Source organism: Centroberyx gerrardi, chromosome 8 (genome assembly GCF_048128805.1).
Source record: "Centroberyx gerrardi isolate f3 chromosome 8, fCenGer3.hap1.cur.20231027, whole genome shotgun sequence".
Classification (NCBI taxonomy): domain Eukaryota; kingdom Metazoa; phylum Chordata; class Actinopteri; order Beryciformes; family Berycidae; genus Centroberyx; species Centroberyx gerrardi.
The window spans coordinates 18,628,048-18,645,772 of NC_136004.1; the positions used below are offsets into that span (position 1 = coordinate 18,628,048).

The window sequence follows — 17,725 nt, forward strand, 5'->3', positions numbered from 1 at the left end:
AACACACAGTGCATCTGCTGTTGCCACTACCAACCTGGAGGCATGGGTCATTTACCCGGGTAACAGCAGCCAGTGTTTTTGGAAGTTATCCGATCTGCCGCAAGAAAAATAAAAATAAAAGCCTCTGTGCTTGTAAAAACAAAGCAAAAAAAGGTCAACATCCTCATTGTCCAAATGGGAATCTTCTCAGGCACATCTTTTAGATACATTTTCAGGATGCCTGCCTATATGGAAAGGACATTATCACAGCCTAGGGTCTTAAGTGCAATAGCATTGTTCCAAGCGGCATACTGAAAGGGTCGGCAAGAATGTCCCCTGTGCAGTCTAGCCGAGATTTACGGCGCCTCTGAGGATGGCTCTGATCTGGCAGTGGTCAGTTGGCTTTGAAGAGATTGTACCGCAAGTGAATCACTTTGAACCTGCTCTGAGCTGAGCCTGAGGGAGACCCATGGTCCCACCTGAGCGGAGCAGGACAGTAAATCTGAAGGCAGCACAGTTTTTATGCTGTGACGTCGGGTCTTAAGTCTTAATTTGTTGCCTGCCTCAGCCCCTGGCCCAACAGTTCTACAGCTGTGGCTTGATTCCAGGGTGGCCTCCACGCTTATTGGGCCTGGCTAGGCCTGGATGGTTTCCACATCGAGTGGTAGGACACAACTTCAAACCCATGCCGAATATCTCTGTCGCTCTCTCTCCATCCATGTATAGACTTTGGGTTTCTGGTCCTTGTATCTTTATTGTCCCCCAACGTCTCCACAGGTTCCTCTAAACTTCTCTAAACTTATTTTTTCCCCTGCACTTGCTTTTTATACTCCCCTCCCTGTGTTGTGCCACCTGCCAGCTATCCAGACAAAGTTCTAAAGGGGTTCCAAACTCCTCACCCCACATAATCTGGAAACAAAGGTGAGAGTGTCATGTGCCCCACGTGCTGCTAATACTCTCACTTAACAGGTGATAGGGGCATTATCTACCTTGGGAAAGGCTCGAGGACAGTAATCCCCTCAAATGCAAAACCTTACATCCATTGCCCAAGGTGTTACAGCCTTGCTTAAATAGGCTTTAGACTTTTGTACTTACAGGACAGCAGGCCGTTTCATTTGACGCCTCCCTGAGTTTGTGGTGCAAGTGTTTGTTTTTTCGCATGCATCCCAAGTGCTCCCTTCTTGGGGACCTCCGGGCTTTCTCATGTCTTTAAGGCTCTTTAGGTAAGCCGGAAAAGCAAACAAAGGCATATCTATTATATGGTAAGTGGATCTCGCATTACCCCCCATTTCAATGCAGTCGCCAGTGTGGGCCACTTTCCAGGTGACTGATATCTTCACAGGGGCCAACATGTCAAGGGATGGAGTAATTGATTGTCTTGGATATTTGAGTATGCCACTTTCCCTAGTTCAGAGACCCCCTAATGCTTCCTTCTCCAGTTATATAGCTTGCTCGCGTGGTGAGGTTTTGACGCGTGACAACCTGAAGTGTGATAGACATGTGGTCATGCTACGTCTTGGGCCAAGGGCAAATGGCAGACCATATTTGCCATTTTATAAGGCACAGCCAGTCAAGCGAATACTATACTATACGTTACTGCAAAAATACGTAAGAGGCAATTTTTTATAAAGACATGCTTGGGCCACTTTCTCCTGCTTTGGTCATAGGTCATTTTATGTGTAGGCATTGAATAAAGGATGCTATTATTGTTGAAAGTGGGCCCTGCTGAAGTTTGTCCAAATGAAAACCTCAAGGCTGAAATCTTCCTCTTTTCTCCAATGAGTTTATTGAGTAAAGCTCCCCTTGCTCAGAAGAGTTCTGATAGTTTGCCTGCAGGCAAGTAGTGTTTGTAGGATAACTTCTCTGTGTGAGTAACTCTTTTTATCAGGTTCTCTTTATGTTTTGGCTTTTTTAGCATTGCTGAAAGGCAAAATCTTCTCAAGTGAACATTTCCTGTCCTTACTTTTATGATCTTATTACTTAAACAGGAAGAGATTATTAGTATTATTTGATATTATTGAATTTAGTTTAGATATTTTTCTCAGACTTTTGGACCCTGAGGCTACTTCAAGAGCCAGACTCGACAAAGAAACTTACCCTAGATGAGAAATTGAGAGTTGACAGCGCGGGTCATTTAACTTTCTTTTACGATACTGATCTGCTGCAGGAGTGTATCCAACAAACTAGGGTCTGTTCCATCTGGCTTTGTTGTTAACCTCTGCAAGAATGCTTATGTAGAACTGGCTTTAGATTTCCCAAATACTTCTACATAGCACAAGAGCATCGAACCACAGCAGCTCTTTTTATCAGAAAGATCCTCAACATGGCATGTTGACTGTGTGCTCTGTTGCCTTGGACCTCTGCCATTGTACCCTTGAGAAAGGCACTTAACCTGAATTGATTCTGCACAAACCCTGCTGCATAAATAGCTATAGGAAAGAGACGGTGGCCCTGGGTGCATACACGTAAAATATAGAGGCATCTAATGTAACGCAATAATGTAATCCACATCATTACTTAACTATAGTGACTGCTGTAGTTTCCAATTTTTTTTGTGTCAGACAGCTTTAAGTTATTTTTGTGCAATGCAGAATTACCAGCCTACAAGTTGGATGTTGGAGAAAATCTTTCATTTTATTCAAACTGAGTAAATAATAAGCATTGGTACCCCACTGCCCAATTTCATCCTTTTGATCACTTAAAAATTCTCTACAATTTATATTGCAATCCCAATATTTGGCAAAAGAATCATTGTATGATTTTTTTTTTTTTTTTTTTTTGGTCAGCATACCCTATCATTTAAGTAGACTAGCATTTGAGCACGGCACCACCTTCTTTCTAGCCAGAATCCCCCATTTTATCCTATGTCTATAACTGAACACCATCTCAGACAAGAGGTTGTCATTTCTAGGAGGGATACAATTTTATGAGTTTGGGGCTTTCTGTGCACATGCTCTCAGCAGCCAACATAATGTACCTCCTTGACCAGAACTTGGCCTCAAACATACATTTCTCTCTCGATTGACTCAGATAGCTCTCTCTCTCTCTCTCTCTCTCTGTTTCTCTGTTTCTCTCTCCCTCTATCTGCCTCTGTCTGTACCTCCCTGATGTGCTTAGTTAGTCAGGAAGCCAGGGCAAGGCTCTGCTGGCAGCAGACTGGGGCCAAGGCTCCTTTTATCCTGCCAGGACATCCTATTGACCTGGAGTGACCCCAACAGTGACCATCACATGTAATAATCTGACATAGGTCAGGGAGCAGCTGGGTGCACATGCCATGCATGCCCATCCACTGTCATAAGGCCCCTGAAGTAGGCTTGCCAGGGCTGGAGCTTAAGCTTAGCCGACTAGCTGTGGAACCACTCCCTTCAGACACTGAGCAACAAATCATCAAGCCTACAGATGTATTTTTTTATGATGTGACATTTCCTCTAGGCCATTTTTTCACCACTCACGTATCTTCAGTTTGAAAGCCACACTCTGAAAACTACCTTAAAAAAGTGGTTGCTGAATTGTCTCTTTTAATCAACTTTTGCCATTTAAAAAAATGTGGGAAAAAATGATGCCAGTAGCGGAAGCTCACAATCTTGTTGTCCTAGTCTTGTTTGTCTGTCCCGGCGTTAGCCTAGATACTGATTTCCAATAGGGATTAAAGGAAATTAAAGAATGTTTATATACACTTTCCTACCATGACAACAGCCCCTCACCTCTCACTCTAGCAGTCATTAAATCATTGAGTCACATTCTTGTACAGATCCCCACAAGCCTTAATTTATAAAGGTAAATGCACTCACTGAAACATGTAAGAAGAATGTAAGGTAACAATAACTTGCATGTCGATGAGCTATACTTGATATAAAGTAATACAGTAATGCAAAGTGTAATTGTCTTGGAAAAAACAAATAATATCGAACAAACCATAAATATTAAATGACAAATCCAGCACATGCAAGTACTCAATCATTGTACTGTCCACTCTGCACTAGTAGTGAGGCTCGGAAGTCACTATGACTACTCAGTGCAGGCCTGTTGCCAAACCAAAAAGAGTTCTGCTTTCCTGAGTTTAATGGCTTGCCCCACAACAGCATATCCCGTGTGGCTGGATTCCAGCAGCAGGAATACAGTTGACACAGACACGGGTGGTTAAAGAGTAACTTTTTGACACCCTTTTGCAAGGGTAAGCCGCTTTCTCCCTTCCACAAGGCAAGGCCCGGGGTCCAAATGACCTAGAAGAGGCTAGACTGGATGACCCAGTGGTCATCCCAGGAGCCATCTGGCAACCATGTCTTGTGGGGCTTACCCTTCCCACTGCCTCACGCAACTCCTTAAGCGAGCATAAGTGTGCTTAGGAGGACTTAATCTCAGAGAAACTGGTTTGGGCCACACTGGTAAGTGCCAGTGGGGATACACCCAGCCATGAGGTCATGGGGTTCCTTCAGTCACATAAGACTGAGACGGCCTTTTTGGGAGCATATCCTCTCTTCCCTCTGTTATGTGATAAAATCTCTGGAGTGGATGTGCCAAATGTGTGAAAATTTGGCCAGTTTGAAAGCGTCTCTACCCATTCAGTATCAAGTAAATGGGGGATTCTTTAGTAACCCAGACAACTCATGTTATCATGACTGCGCAGAACTGTAAAGCTGCACTGAGAACTTTATAAGTCATCTGGTATTATTGGTAAGATGAGTTGTCTGCTGCATAGTGTTAAAGATGGCATTTGCCGCGCCGTGAGACACCCCTGGGTAAGTTCTGCTGGCCTGTGAGGCAAGGAGGGGAAGTGAGAGAAGCTTGAGCCTGTCTGCACTTGCACAGAGGTCACTGCTGGCCTTTTGACTGTCTGCCAGTGCAGGGGCCAGAGTCTTCCAGAAGAGGGCCTTGGCCACAGGCAGACAAGTGAGCCAGCCAGCCAGACAGGCAGCCAGCCGCATCGTCTGCAGTCTAGGTCTGGGGCTAGAGCCCGGACTAGGGCAGCTCAAGTTACCCAGACAGATTTGTTAACACTGTTTGGGTCCGCTCGGCTTTCTAGCCAGGCCTCTGGGCCAAACGCGGCTGAGGTGACTTAATCTGTCATTAAACTCACGTTACACCCGGACAGAGACTCGGCTGAGGGGGGCAGAGACAGAGCTCACTCTCCCACTCACTGGCATGGCTGGCTGGATTTGAGCAGACACAAAGAATACCCTCCCCCCTGCTCCCTCCTCCTCCTCCCCATCCTCTTCATGCCACACACCATGGCACAGCTAGACAGCCCAGCACGGTCTAGACAAAAGCAATTTCACTTGAAGTTGAAAAGTCATTTGACTGTGTGACGGGCACCCGTGTGGATTTGGTGGTGTTTCCAAGGTGCACAAATCTATTTGCCTGCTTGTTTTATGCATTGACGCAAACCTATTCAGCATATTGAGGTTATCTGCCACGTCTGACCTATTTTGAATTTATGAATGTGTTGAATCAATAATTTTTTTGCAAAAATATATCAAAATACTTCCTGAAAGCTATTCAAATGGTAATGAAAATTATTTTTTTTAAATCATTGCTACTGAAGCTAAATGTACAGTTTGCATTGTAAGTCCAGCCTTTTTATTGTACATGGCTCCTCAGCACTGGTTTATTTTTGCGATGAATGATGCATGTCATCTCTCCGGCATATGTGTCTCTGAACAAACAGTATTTCAGTCTCATGTGTACCTGAGATTTCTTGGTACAAAGAAACTCTATTGAACTAGAAGTCTAATTTGGATATATCAGGCTAAAGTATTGTCATATTTTAGCAAATAATGGTAGGAGTGGATGGCTCTTTGAATTTTTCAAATTTTGCATCATCTGCTAAAAGGAACTAAGGTTATTTTATGCATATATTATGCATGTCATAAAATGATTCCATCACTTTTTCCCTTGGGGAAATAGCATTTGTACTTGCTTAATTAATACTGATGGACATATTTCTTAAAATGATAATATCAATTATGAGTGTATGGGCACCTCATGAAGTACATATACCTGGACAAATTCCAATAAAACCTGTTTTTTTGCATCCATGGCATGAATCGGTTCTCATTAGGAGCATTTCAGAGAGAGCTGTAGACTATATACTTTCTTATACTGTCATGGTAAATTCACCATTTGCTGTCAGACAGACAGGAGGAGATGGCTAAACCACATTCACAACGGGAAAATGAAATTGCTCCCATTACTCTCAGCTTGAAAATGTCAGAAACCCTAACAACCTGTGGTACTTTTAGTGGAGGTCTAAGATATTGTTTCCCTCTGCTCAGATGTGTTTTTACGTAACAGCTGGTTCTGGTTCTCTCCCCCCACCCCACCCCTCCCCACCCCACCCCACCCCGCCCACTGTCATGAGCTGCCAACATATTACAAAAAAACAGGCGCTGAATAAATCCAACATATGAACTTCATAATCAACTGTTACAAACAGGTTGTGCCAAGCCAAGAATCCAAATTTTTTCTCAGATTTGAACACCATATTGTTTATTTATTAAATTTGGTTGCATTCTTGATGCAAAGCTCCAAGGTGAAGCACAGTTTCACCTTGGAGGCTGGGCTTCAATGGCAGTGTCTCCACGGCTTTATGAGTGATTGTGTGAAGATTACACATTGCACATGGAAAACTAATTGAAGTGTGTATAGGGATGAGAAGGGAGGCTCGTGGCCCCTGCTTTTTTGATGTTCTCGGCCCCAAAGGCAAGGCCTGTGGCCTCTGTCAATCTCATTCAGTTTTCCTGCAGCATTCCTGGAGCGCTCCTGGACCTCAAGCACCCTGCTTAAAACGGGGATGCTTACAGTAAAACTAGGGCTTTTCTTACACTTTGGTCAAAATAGCATTAGAGAATGATAGCTCTGGTCCTCAATTCTAAATGGCTGAATCACAACATGTGACCACACAACTCACTGGTCTCAAACCATGTGCTATGGTGAGCCGAGAGTCTGCAGGGTTTCATTCCAACCAGTCACTACAGCAGGTGATTTTGCTGGTTAGTTCCTCCTCTCTGGTTGAAGCTGTGCTAATTAGTGACATCACCTGCTGTAATTTTTGGTTGGAATGAAAACTCTCTGCCCTACATAGCACATAGTTTGAGACCAGTGACATCACTCTTAATTTAAATATTTTATGCAGTAACCAAAAGTCACCACTCATACTTGATTGGAATTACTTGCAAACAAATAACATTTAATTATTATTATTTACTATTGCTTAAAATACAACATTTATAACATTGATTAGCTGCCGCTTCATATCAGGCCTAACAAGTAGCTGTTCTAAAGTAACTGTAAAGTACAGCCTCTCGTGGCTTATTGCTTAATTTGATAATTTCTGAAAGTCTGGAGTCACAGTTGAATGTTGTCATTAACCCCATGCTCTGTGCTTGCCGGCAGATCAAGAAGTACTTGGAGCTGGAGCCGCTGGCCAGAGGGAAGCGCTGGATCATGGAGGGCAGCACCACGGACAACATGGAGGCCGTGAAGGAGAGCTTCGCTCAGTTCATTAGCCTGTTGGAGGACAAAGACACAGAGCCTGCAAGGATATGATGCTAACCCTGCTAATGTGAACGGACATTAGCGGCTAACGACAAAGATACACCACATCCTGCTGGTGTCCATGTGTACACACACACTCACACACACAAACACATACACACAAACAAATACAGCAGATGTTGGCCTCTCTCTTTGAGCTGTATGTTGTTGTATGTTATCCTCCACTCACTGCTCTCTCAATTTTCACATTGGAAGAGTGTGCACAGGCGACAGCCGCCCACTACATCTTTACAGAGGAGAGCCGCCATTAAACCCAGTCCCATTCAACTTAATGCAGTTTTTGTCGGAAAAATCATTGAACTTTGTCAGAAACGGAAATCTTCTTTACTGCTGTCTGTGCCATTGTGATCAAACGAATGGCAGTTGGGACGTATGGCATTCCTTAAGTCATCATTGGACACACTCACTCTCACTCTCATGCACACACACACACACACACACACACACTCTCACACTAAGTGGAGCCCAGGTTGTCTGTAAATATGTTTAACATCTCCACTAATTACTTTACAGGATGTTTGGGTGGGCACGGTTGATGTTCTTTCCACTGAAAAGCTGAAAAGTACTGTATGGTTGTCAAGTGTGCTTCTCCTTTTGACTCGGTAACAAAGAATGTCGTTGCTTAATTGACGTACATAGTCCAAAGCCTTACGTGATGTGTTATGTACAGTAGTTACATATCGGTGTGTCACACCGCATCTGAATATCTAGTCTGAATAGTCTAGTCTGAATATCTCATGGAGTATCATGTACATGCAAACGAGCATAATGCTGTGTACCCTGCTGTGTGGCCATACGGAAGTACTACTAATCAAATGACGGAGTGCTAGGTAACTTAATGGAGAGATGAGTCCATTTGGAGTAAATGGGAACAAGTCTGAATGCTTTTTTAAATGTGCAACTTAGGATATATTTTATAGCTCCGTATGTTAACCTCTTAGCGCTACCTTCAGATTACAAAGAATTTTTTATATATCGTAGCATCAGTTATGAATTCATTCAAATCAAAGACCAAAAAACAACGATTGATCTGGCTTGGTGTAGCCGCAGGATAGAGAAATGTGATGGATCCTAGCTTTGTTTCAGTGTTTTAGTGAATGTCATGTTTGTTTCTGTTTTTTCTACATTTTACTGTTTTGTTTTTTTGTTTTTTGTTTGTTTTTTTGCTGCTTTTGAATTTGACATAATCCCTTTCCGGCAGTGGCTCGCGACTCCACAGTCTCCCATCAGGGTGGAATACAAACTCTATCAATCAGCCGCAGCAACAGCTGCATCTGACAAGTCCCTGTCCGACACCCTAATGCCTCCCAACTGTCTGTGAAGACCCCTCCCTGTCTGCCACCTCGCTGCTGTCTATCGCGGACCCCCACCCCGCTCCATCCCACCCGAGGCCCCCCCGAGGCCCCTCCGCTGCAGCTCCGCTCCCTGTCTTCCCCGTCGTGGTATGTAGTCCCGACGCCACCTTCCAGCCCGGCCGCCCCCATGTGGACCCCACACCTCTGAAATTAGTGATATTTGATGTGCCACAGGTGTGTGCTTGTTCCCAAGACCTGCTTTGGTAACAGAAGATGAATCCTCCTCCTCCTCCCTTTGTGCTTTGTCTTTTTTTTAATGTGTTCTTTTCTGTATTTTGTCAATTTTTTAGAGATTTAATCACATTTTATACCTGACATGAGATCTGCCAACTAGTTTTTTTTGTAATCTGGATGGATCTGTGCATTCAGTCACTTGAATGCAAGATAAATCTATCAGCTAGGGAGTACAGCAGTGTTAGCTTTTGCATATCATCATGTATTTGCTTACACATTAGGTCTTTCAAATGTTCACTGCAGTCTGTTTTTTTATTCAATCATGAGTTTTGTCCATAATGGCAATTAAAGTTTTAAAAAGTGCAATTGTGTCTTAATTTTCATTTAGAATTCCATTGCCTTTGGTTGCTAGTGTTTTCTTTTTTTATTCAAATTCTTTTAGAGCATCATTTAATCTTATGTGCCATAAAGAGTATGTGCTGACTAGTGACTCTATGTATGTAATACGCTGAGTACTGTATGAGTATAATATGGACACTTGACAATGTTAATACATAGCATTTATAATAGGATTATGGATGACAGTTTCTAGGTTGTCAAGCAATATCATTTAATGCTTAAAGAATAATCAAAAACATGTGTAGCCCATGTTTGTAGCATTTTATTGGTTTGTTAATCTAGAAAACAAGCCAGATAAGTTGTGTTATTGTTGGATATTTTACATGAATATTTGTATTCATTATACCACTATAAAATGTGTGGTGAGTGGAGTATCTGCATTTTCTTCAGGAAGGATTTTCTTCACAATAAGTGGGATTTGTGGTTTGAGGTGACCTGTGGAAATCTCAATAGCTGGGAGATCATTGGGGCAGCGCCGATTCACCGATGCAGGTCAGGCCAAAGCAAGAAAGACCCTGGAAGTCAAAGTGGAGCAGCTGAAGAAAGTTTGAGTGGAAAGTTAACTGAGTGAGACAGGAGTTCCTGATATATATACTCCACTCTGTACTACCTCTGCCTCCCCCTTTCTTCTCCTTTTGCCCTTCTTCCCTCTCTTTCAAATTAACCGTGTGGCTTTAATACAATGTGTGTCACGCAGGTTGCCCTGGCGACTCTTTGATCCTGTTTTCCAGTCTCTGCCTCTGGGGCAGACGTGCTTCTCTTCAGTCTGCTGCACACCGGCTCTGGAAGCTGCTGCCCTGAGACAAACCATGGGCTGCTGCGCTTGTCTCACTCCCCCTTTTTCTTCCTGTCTCTCTCACTTTCTCTCTGTTTTTTGAGTCTGTCTGTGCTTCCTCTCTATCTCTCTCTCCCCCTTCCGTTTTTTTTCCAATTTTTTTTCTCCTTCCTTCTCTGTTTCTCTCCATCTCTCTGTCTCTCTTAACTCGCTCTGCTTCCCTTTGGTCACGCTAAAGGAGCCCTCCCTCAGCATGGGCATCCAGGGTGCCCAGGGGAAGGGAAGAGGCCAGGACCTCAGCGAAGCAGCCCTCCAGGGAGATGAGAGAGAGAGAGAGAAAGATGGGGGATCTCTCTTGCTCTCTCTCGGTCTTTCACTCCTGTTTTTCTGTCCAGTAGACTCATCCCCCTGGAAAAAAAAAAGACGCATCCAATCCTCCTACACCCAACCTTAACCTGCTGCACCGGCGTAAAGCTAATTTAATTGCTGGTCCCTGCAGAATGGCCTCGCCTGTGGTGTTGAGAGAGTTTCTCTTGTGTCCTTGTTCAAACGGCGGCAGACCTTCAAGGATGCCCACAGATAAGCTGCAAAAAAACATATCCCAATACACTTCAATAGACAAGTGCTATTAAGGATTTTTCAGCCATTTGTCCAGTCAAGACAGAGGTTCACTTCTGCCTAAATGTATTGTGGCCATCAGGACTGAGTGGAGGAGGTTGGAATTATAGGTGTTGTCCATTTAAACAGTTTAAGAATGCAAGTGCAAAGCTTGTTCAGAAACAAGAGACAAGGATATAGTAAACAGACATTTTTTTTGTTTGTTTAAAGAGCAGGACAGTCCACTTTCTCTCTGTTTTAAGATAATATTTTTAGGGGGATAGCCGAGATAGAATTATTAAAGGGGGTTGTATTTTCACTCAACAGATAATCTTTGCCTTCTGCTTTTTACTCCACAGACTGTTTCTTATCACTGTCAACTAATTCCCACAAAACACAAATAACGTGAAATTCTAGGGGAGAATGCCGCTGATTTCAAGGTTTGAAATATGTCATTCCTCTGCCTCATGACAGTTCAGTTTGTATTAGTGAACTTCACTACTGGTTCTCATAACTCAACTAATAGAATTGACTTTAATATGAAGCTCATTCGGATGTAAATCTTCAGACTCTGGTTGTCTTGTTTCCAGCTTGGGAACAGAGTCATTCATATCTACAAATACTGATTGGACTCTATTTCCTTCATATACTTTCAACAAGCATACTGTAAATACTTAAAGGTTTTTGTCATTTAATGCAGTAATATGCAATATTTAGGCATTTAGTCAACACTTTTATCCAGAGCGACTTACAAATATAATGAGTGAACAGTTAAGGCCTTTCTATTATGGGACGGTCACTCTAATCATTAGACCAACTGCAACCAGACCAGGGTGAGTTTTACTGAGTCATATAACTCTCTGTAGTGTTCAAATGGTATTAATGAGATATTTTTACAAAAGCAATGCAGGAAGCTTTGTGAACATGATAAAACTGGACTGGCATTGCTACTTTGAGCTGTTGAATATTTGGGTCAAAATTAGTATTTCTGCGGCCCCGTGTCTTTTAAAATGACAAGAATTTAATAGTGTGCTGTTAAAACACAACATAAACAAAGCTGGCATGAATCGGCTTACAGTTCTCCAGCTTCCCCAGATGTAGCATTTCCTGATCAACCAAACTAAAGAAAAAGCAAAGAGTGACCAGGTGAACAAACCATGGTGGCTGATTGTTCATAAATCCACATGCCTGCCAAAAACAAAGATTACACTAGTAAAAGTAAAATATCAATAAAAAGATAGAAAAAAATATGGGCTATATCATAACAATTATGTCTGTTAGTCATTGATTTTGGAAAATATTTCTACTGTAATGTAAACCTATGTATCCAAAGAGTTGCACTTTTTTAATGCCCAGACTAGATCTGTATGAAACTGTATTTAATTGTGAATTTTTAGCTTCTATTTGTTTTTTTAACCTGGAGTGGCAGATGGTTGAGGCTTGATAAGGCAATACATTGAATTTAGATCATTTTAAAGCCAACATAGTATACTGTTCTGTGATGGATATTAAAATTGTCTCGTCACTGACCCATCTCCTCTGGAGGGTTGGTGGTGAAACATTAAGACAAAAATTATTAGATAGTTGTTGTCTTTTATCCATAATATCTAAATGTTGACAAAATGTGCCACATATAACAGCCGACTAGCACTATAAACAAATCTGATCACACACAAACCCCTGAACCCCGTGAGCTTTGTGAAATGCAAATGTACGACCCGACAGGGAACCTCACTTTCGTTTACAGGACAAACAAAAGCGGGCATGTTTTCTTAAACTCTGCAAAGAATGCCTTTTTTTTGTCTTCTCCCTCTCACAGTCCAGTCTGTGTGGTAACGTTTCTGCTGATAAGGTCCAGCCCCTATGGAGGTGGAACAGATGTTGCCCTGACATCCATCTGGGCCTTGTACCCCTGCTCTGCCTCCCACAAGTGATGCTCCTCGCAGGCCGCCCCCTCACAGCGAGGGGTCGCCCCCTCTCTGGGTGCTGCTCCCCGCTCCCCGGCCCCGGTGAGGTCCCACAAGGCATCGTGCGATTAAAGACAAACACAGTGGTCAGGATCCTGATGCGGTGACGCACCACAGAAGCAGCCGGGCTGCAGCTATCACTCATGTTGTGTTTTCTTGAGGAGAGATACCAGGCAATTAACAGGCGGGACCTCCGGGTTCATCCGAGGTGTTTCCTCTTATTTGTGTCAACACCCTCCTGCCTCCAGCCTCCCACCCTCACACTGCCCCAGCCCCTCAAAACACACACACACACACACACACAAACACACTCCCCCCTTTGAAAAACAAACACAAATAATGGGAATGCTCCATATGATGTAATTGTGAGCTAGTGAGGGAAATGTGCCTTCGTCCAAATAATCATTGCCAGAATTGTGAGATGATTGTTGCAGAGTCACTGCCTGGCTGACATGGAAGTCCATGAGATGTCAGTGGAAAACAGGAAACTCGCACTACATGTGCAGAACTTTGACTCTGCAATTGATTTTTTTTTTTAAATAAGCAAACTGCCATTTGCGTTTATCCAAAACAACCCACAGCTCTGAGAGCCAAACATGTGAAGCATACGCCCTCTCATTATATGTGCTGTTAACCCCTTCCTCTGTGCATTATATGCTACTTTCATGTGTACTGTAATGCAAAAGTCAGTGCGTCCAAACAGTCTTTTTAGACTATTTGCTTTTTACAATTTTTTTATTTTTAGCATTTTTTAATCTGCATGGAGTACCACATGGTTAGGGCTTGCCAAAAGGCAATAAAATGACTTTAGATTGTTTTAAAGCCAATTTACTTTACTTTTTTTGTGATTTGAAAGCTTATTCTACATAATGCATTTTGTCCAAATGGAGTAAAGCTCATCCACATGATGCTCCAAATAAATCCAAAGAATTATTTTCAAATACTATTTGAGCCAGGTGTGTTATGGACTTTTTTGTTTTTGACCAAAACAAACATGACAACAAATTAAACTAACTGTTTTTTTTGTTGTTTTTTTTGCACTCGAAGTTGTCAAAAGTTTTTGCTTTATTGCAATTATGCAATGACTTACTGATAATTTCCTAGCATCTCCTTGCCAGCTTTGTGTCTTCAGATGTGCTGCAGGGTTCCTCTGAAACTGACATCTGATGATGAATGTAAAGGTGGAGAAATTCCATCAGTCTTGCATGTGTTCCTGGAAGTCAGTTTGTGGTTGAGCTGTGAAGGAAAAGTTGCACCAACCTGATACGATCTTAACGAGTTACACCCCTGCCAAGCTGAAAGTGCACTTTGCAGCAACATGCCAAATGATCTTACTAATGATCCATGTGCCTTCCACAATGAAATTCTCAACACCAATTAATATTTGACTTGCTCCGCTTGATTTTTGATTCACCTCGCTTTATGAGCCACTCAGTTTTTGAGTTTAACCCTTAGGTTAAACTTCAGTTCACCTTAAGTTAAATTCCGTCTAACCTTAGATTTGTTCCTTCACACTTTTACTTATTTTATTACATCTGATGTAAAGCCATGATACGTGGGCAGCGCAAGGCATGAGGAAGTTTTAATTAAGACTGTGGGTCCTGCCTATGAAATCTATTTAGGAATGGGAATTGAAGATATTGAGCTGCCATCACCTTTTCTTTTCAATCATTCCAATTCTGACATGTGAGAACTGTTTTCCACTAGGCCAGGATGACTGGTAGCCTTGGACTAGTGGGCTAGTACAATATCATTCACGCATACATTTTATGACTGGAATTCAAACCTATTTTACAATGTAATCGCATTTCACGTGGTCTCTTGTATACATACAAGAAACATGGATCACTCATTCCAGCTGCATCTGACCTTGGTGATTAGTTTATATTCTGGTTTCCATGGCGGTCAATTGCCAAATAACCCACATGTTAAAACTAAGTGGAATATTGCTTTAAGTGAGCTGAGAAAGTGAGAAAACTGTCATTATGTTGCTTTAATGGATGTATGGATATTTAATGGATGCTTTAATGGATGGTACAATGTAATCCCATTTCACGTGATCCATGAAATCCAACAGATTCAACAACAGATCCCACTTTTAAGACAACAAAGCAGTCCTGGGTCCTTCATCATTTTGTATTTCTGTTTTTGGTTTACTCTAAAATTGGTATTTAAAGATAAAAGTAGATCCGGTCTCTCAGACAGGAACTATCTCTCCTAAATGGTATTCCTCCGCTATGTTCTATTCTTTCAATAAAAATGCAAAATTATGTTCTAAAACGTTGGACCCACAGTCAATTGAAAATCACAACAGCGGGATCTGTTGCTGAATCTGTTCACAAACGTGTTAAATGTCAGTTTTCAGGCTATTTTCATAGCCTCATTCGAATGGGAAGTAAAAATCCAAACGCTACAAACTCGTCCAGCTGCATCTGATCTTGGTGATTAGTTTATATTCTGGTTTTCATGGCGGTCAAGTGCAGAATAACCCCCATGTTAAAACTAAGTGGAATATTGCTTTAACATTTGATTTTAATGGAAGAATACAAAACATCTTTCTTGGACAGATGTAACCTGCTGAAACCTGTGAGCTCTGCCTTCAGAAGCACGTTCAGTACGTCGGATTCATCTCCAGGGATTCAAGTGTGAACTCACCTCTTCAGACTCCCCCTGCAACCGAACCAGACCAGGTAGACCTGCAGTAAAGTCAACCAGCCTGCAGTACGCTGAATGTGTATTTTCACAGGTGATGATGGATTGACTCCCACATTTTCTGCCGGTTTCTCTTCTGTAAACCCTCTGGCTCTGTCTCAGGTTCTCTGCTAGGCCATCGAAAAATGTTTAAAGCCATTTATTAGATGATAAGTAAATCATTAGGAGACAGTTTACAACATGTGCTAGTTATCAGAAGTTTCTTAATAATTGAAAAGTTGTGATATTGGCATTTTTTAGGGCAGGGCTAGGCTAGGTTAGTTTTTATTTTTAGGTTATTATTTTAGCCTCTAGTGATTTACCACAAATGACTAAAGGTTTAAAAATTAAGGCATTAAGTTTTTTTTACTTTCCTGTAACACAAAATGACCATAATATATTGTGGGATTTGATGGAGTTGTTGATCAGTACCAGTGACTCAACCATTACCTCACAAGATGCTGAGATGTTTTGGCTTTCAAAACTTTCCAGCCCGCACTCTGTTTTGAACAAAAACCCCCCGCCCAACCCCCCTCGCATGCTCGCATTTTCAGCTGCTCCATAACAGAGGATGGTTTTGGCATTTACTGTCGTACTATTAATGAGTAAACGAGCTTTAGAGTAGATAAAACTTTATTGATCCATGCGGGGATCCAGGGTAAATTACAGTTATTATAGGTCTTGGAAATTACTTGCTATAAAGGTTCAAACGTCAATCCTCCAAAGCTGAGGAAACCACGCCATGCGATTCTCCTCCGGCCCTTTGTGGCCACCTAAACGCCTCTTGTTTTTTCTGCGTGTTTGAATGCCTCGTCTGTCGGGTGACTTCCGTGGGATTCCAACGGGCTTGTCACTCAGATTGTTTGTCCTAGGGACAGGGTCTGTGTGAGTCCTGTTTCTCTTCCTCTCTGCCCGGCCCGAGTGCTGATGGAGACCCGCATCCCAGGTGGCCCGCACATCAAAACAAGAGGGATCCCAGCTCTTGGTTTTCAGACAAACATCACTCACTTTCTTTGTTGTGTGAGGGACAGGGGGCACGGCGGTTTATCTCCGGAGGATCTCCCCCGCTATCGCCTTCCGCCGGCTCGCCGCCCCATCCCACAGGAGCCGCTAAAAGCAAATGTCAGTCAAGGAGAAGGCGTTGCATTCCTTCAAAAGGTCAATTAGTGGTGGCCGTCGCAGGGTCTTTCGCATCTTCAAGTCAAAATAAGGGGAGCTTGCTTATTAGAAAATCTTTTTTGGGAGATAGACACTGTTCTAGATTATAGAAACCAATCGTTTTCTTCACACATGTAGCATCGGGGTGTTTTTTCCTCAGTATGTCGACACCTCCGTCACTTTACAATTCACGTTTTGAGGATACAACAGGATACAATTCCTCCGCTGTGACTTATTTGACCCTGATTCATGATGAGCCTCATATGAAACCTGTTGCTCTCTCAGGCCCTGTGATGGCAGTGCAGCCGCCTGACCCATCTGTGCAGGTGATGCTCGCTCTGCCTCTTCCCCTCTCCCCTCCAGGCCTATAAGGAGCACCGTGTCTAGGGGACTTTTATGAGCGTGACCTTAACATGCCCGTCTCGAGCGGTCTAGACTCAGAGCTCCATTTACTAGAGTCCCCATCCCACTGATGGCTATCAGACTTTTCGGTTTTACTGGTGACTCTCTCTTGTCATAACTCTTTGAAGACGGACAGACATAACTCTTTGACCATCCTTTTTGTGGACTTCTGTAGAATTTACTGTTATGGCTCTAAAAAAAAAACTAAAAAAAAAACGGGGAATAATAAGGGAAAGGCTCTGACAGCAGACGAGCATCCACTCCCTCTCCCTCCAGGAGACTGAGGAGTCTGCGCTGAACATGTGGAGAGTGCAGCTGTGGCTTGGCTGCTCTCTGAGATGGTTAATGAGGCTTTCATGTACTGCAGTCGCCAGCCTTAAATTAGGATCAACATGAATTACAATCATCAGGAAGGCTGGATTCTGCGGAATAGTATTTGGAGGGAAAGCCCTTTCTATGCGAACAGGACATTGTCAGCCAAAATTAAATTGCTGCAGCTTACTTTCACATTAACCTGAATTCAATACTCTGTGTGTCATTTACTTCTATCTTTAATATTAGTCTATGAGCTTTGGCCTCTGATTTCCAAGATAACTCCTATAATGAGGCATGGCTGCGAATGTATCGTAAGAAGCCACAGTTAATCAATCGCTAATGTGTAGTAAATATTTCAT

At 42.6% G+C, this 17,725-nt stretch overlaps 1 protein-coding gene across 2 annotated transcripts in view; it reads left to right on the forward strand.

Moving 5' to 3' along the window:
* Positions 1-9,624, forward strand: part of LOC139927187 (ADP-ribosylation factor-like protein 15) — a 126,664-nt gene extending 117,040 nt beyond the window's left edge. For both annotated transcript variants that reach the window (XM_071919243.1, XM_071919236.1), the window contains exon 5: positions 7,372-9,624. In XM_071919243.1, coding sequence (XP_071775344.1) covers positions 7,372-7,524 — 153 coding nt within the window. In that variant the 3' untranslated portion in view covers positions 7,525-9,624. The remainder of the gene's footprint in view (positions 1-7,371) is intronic.
* Positions 9,625-17,725: the final 8,101 nt, after the last annotated feature.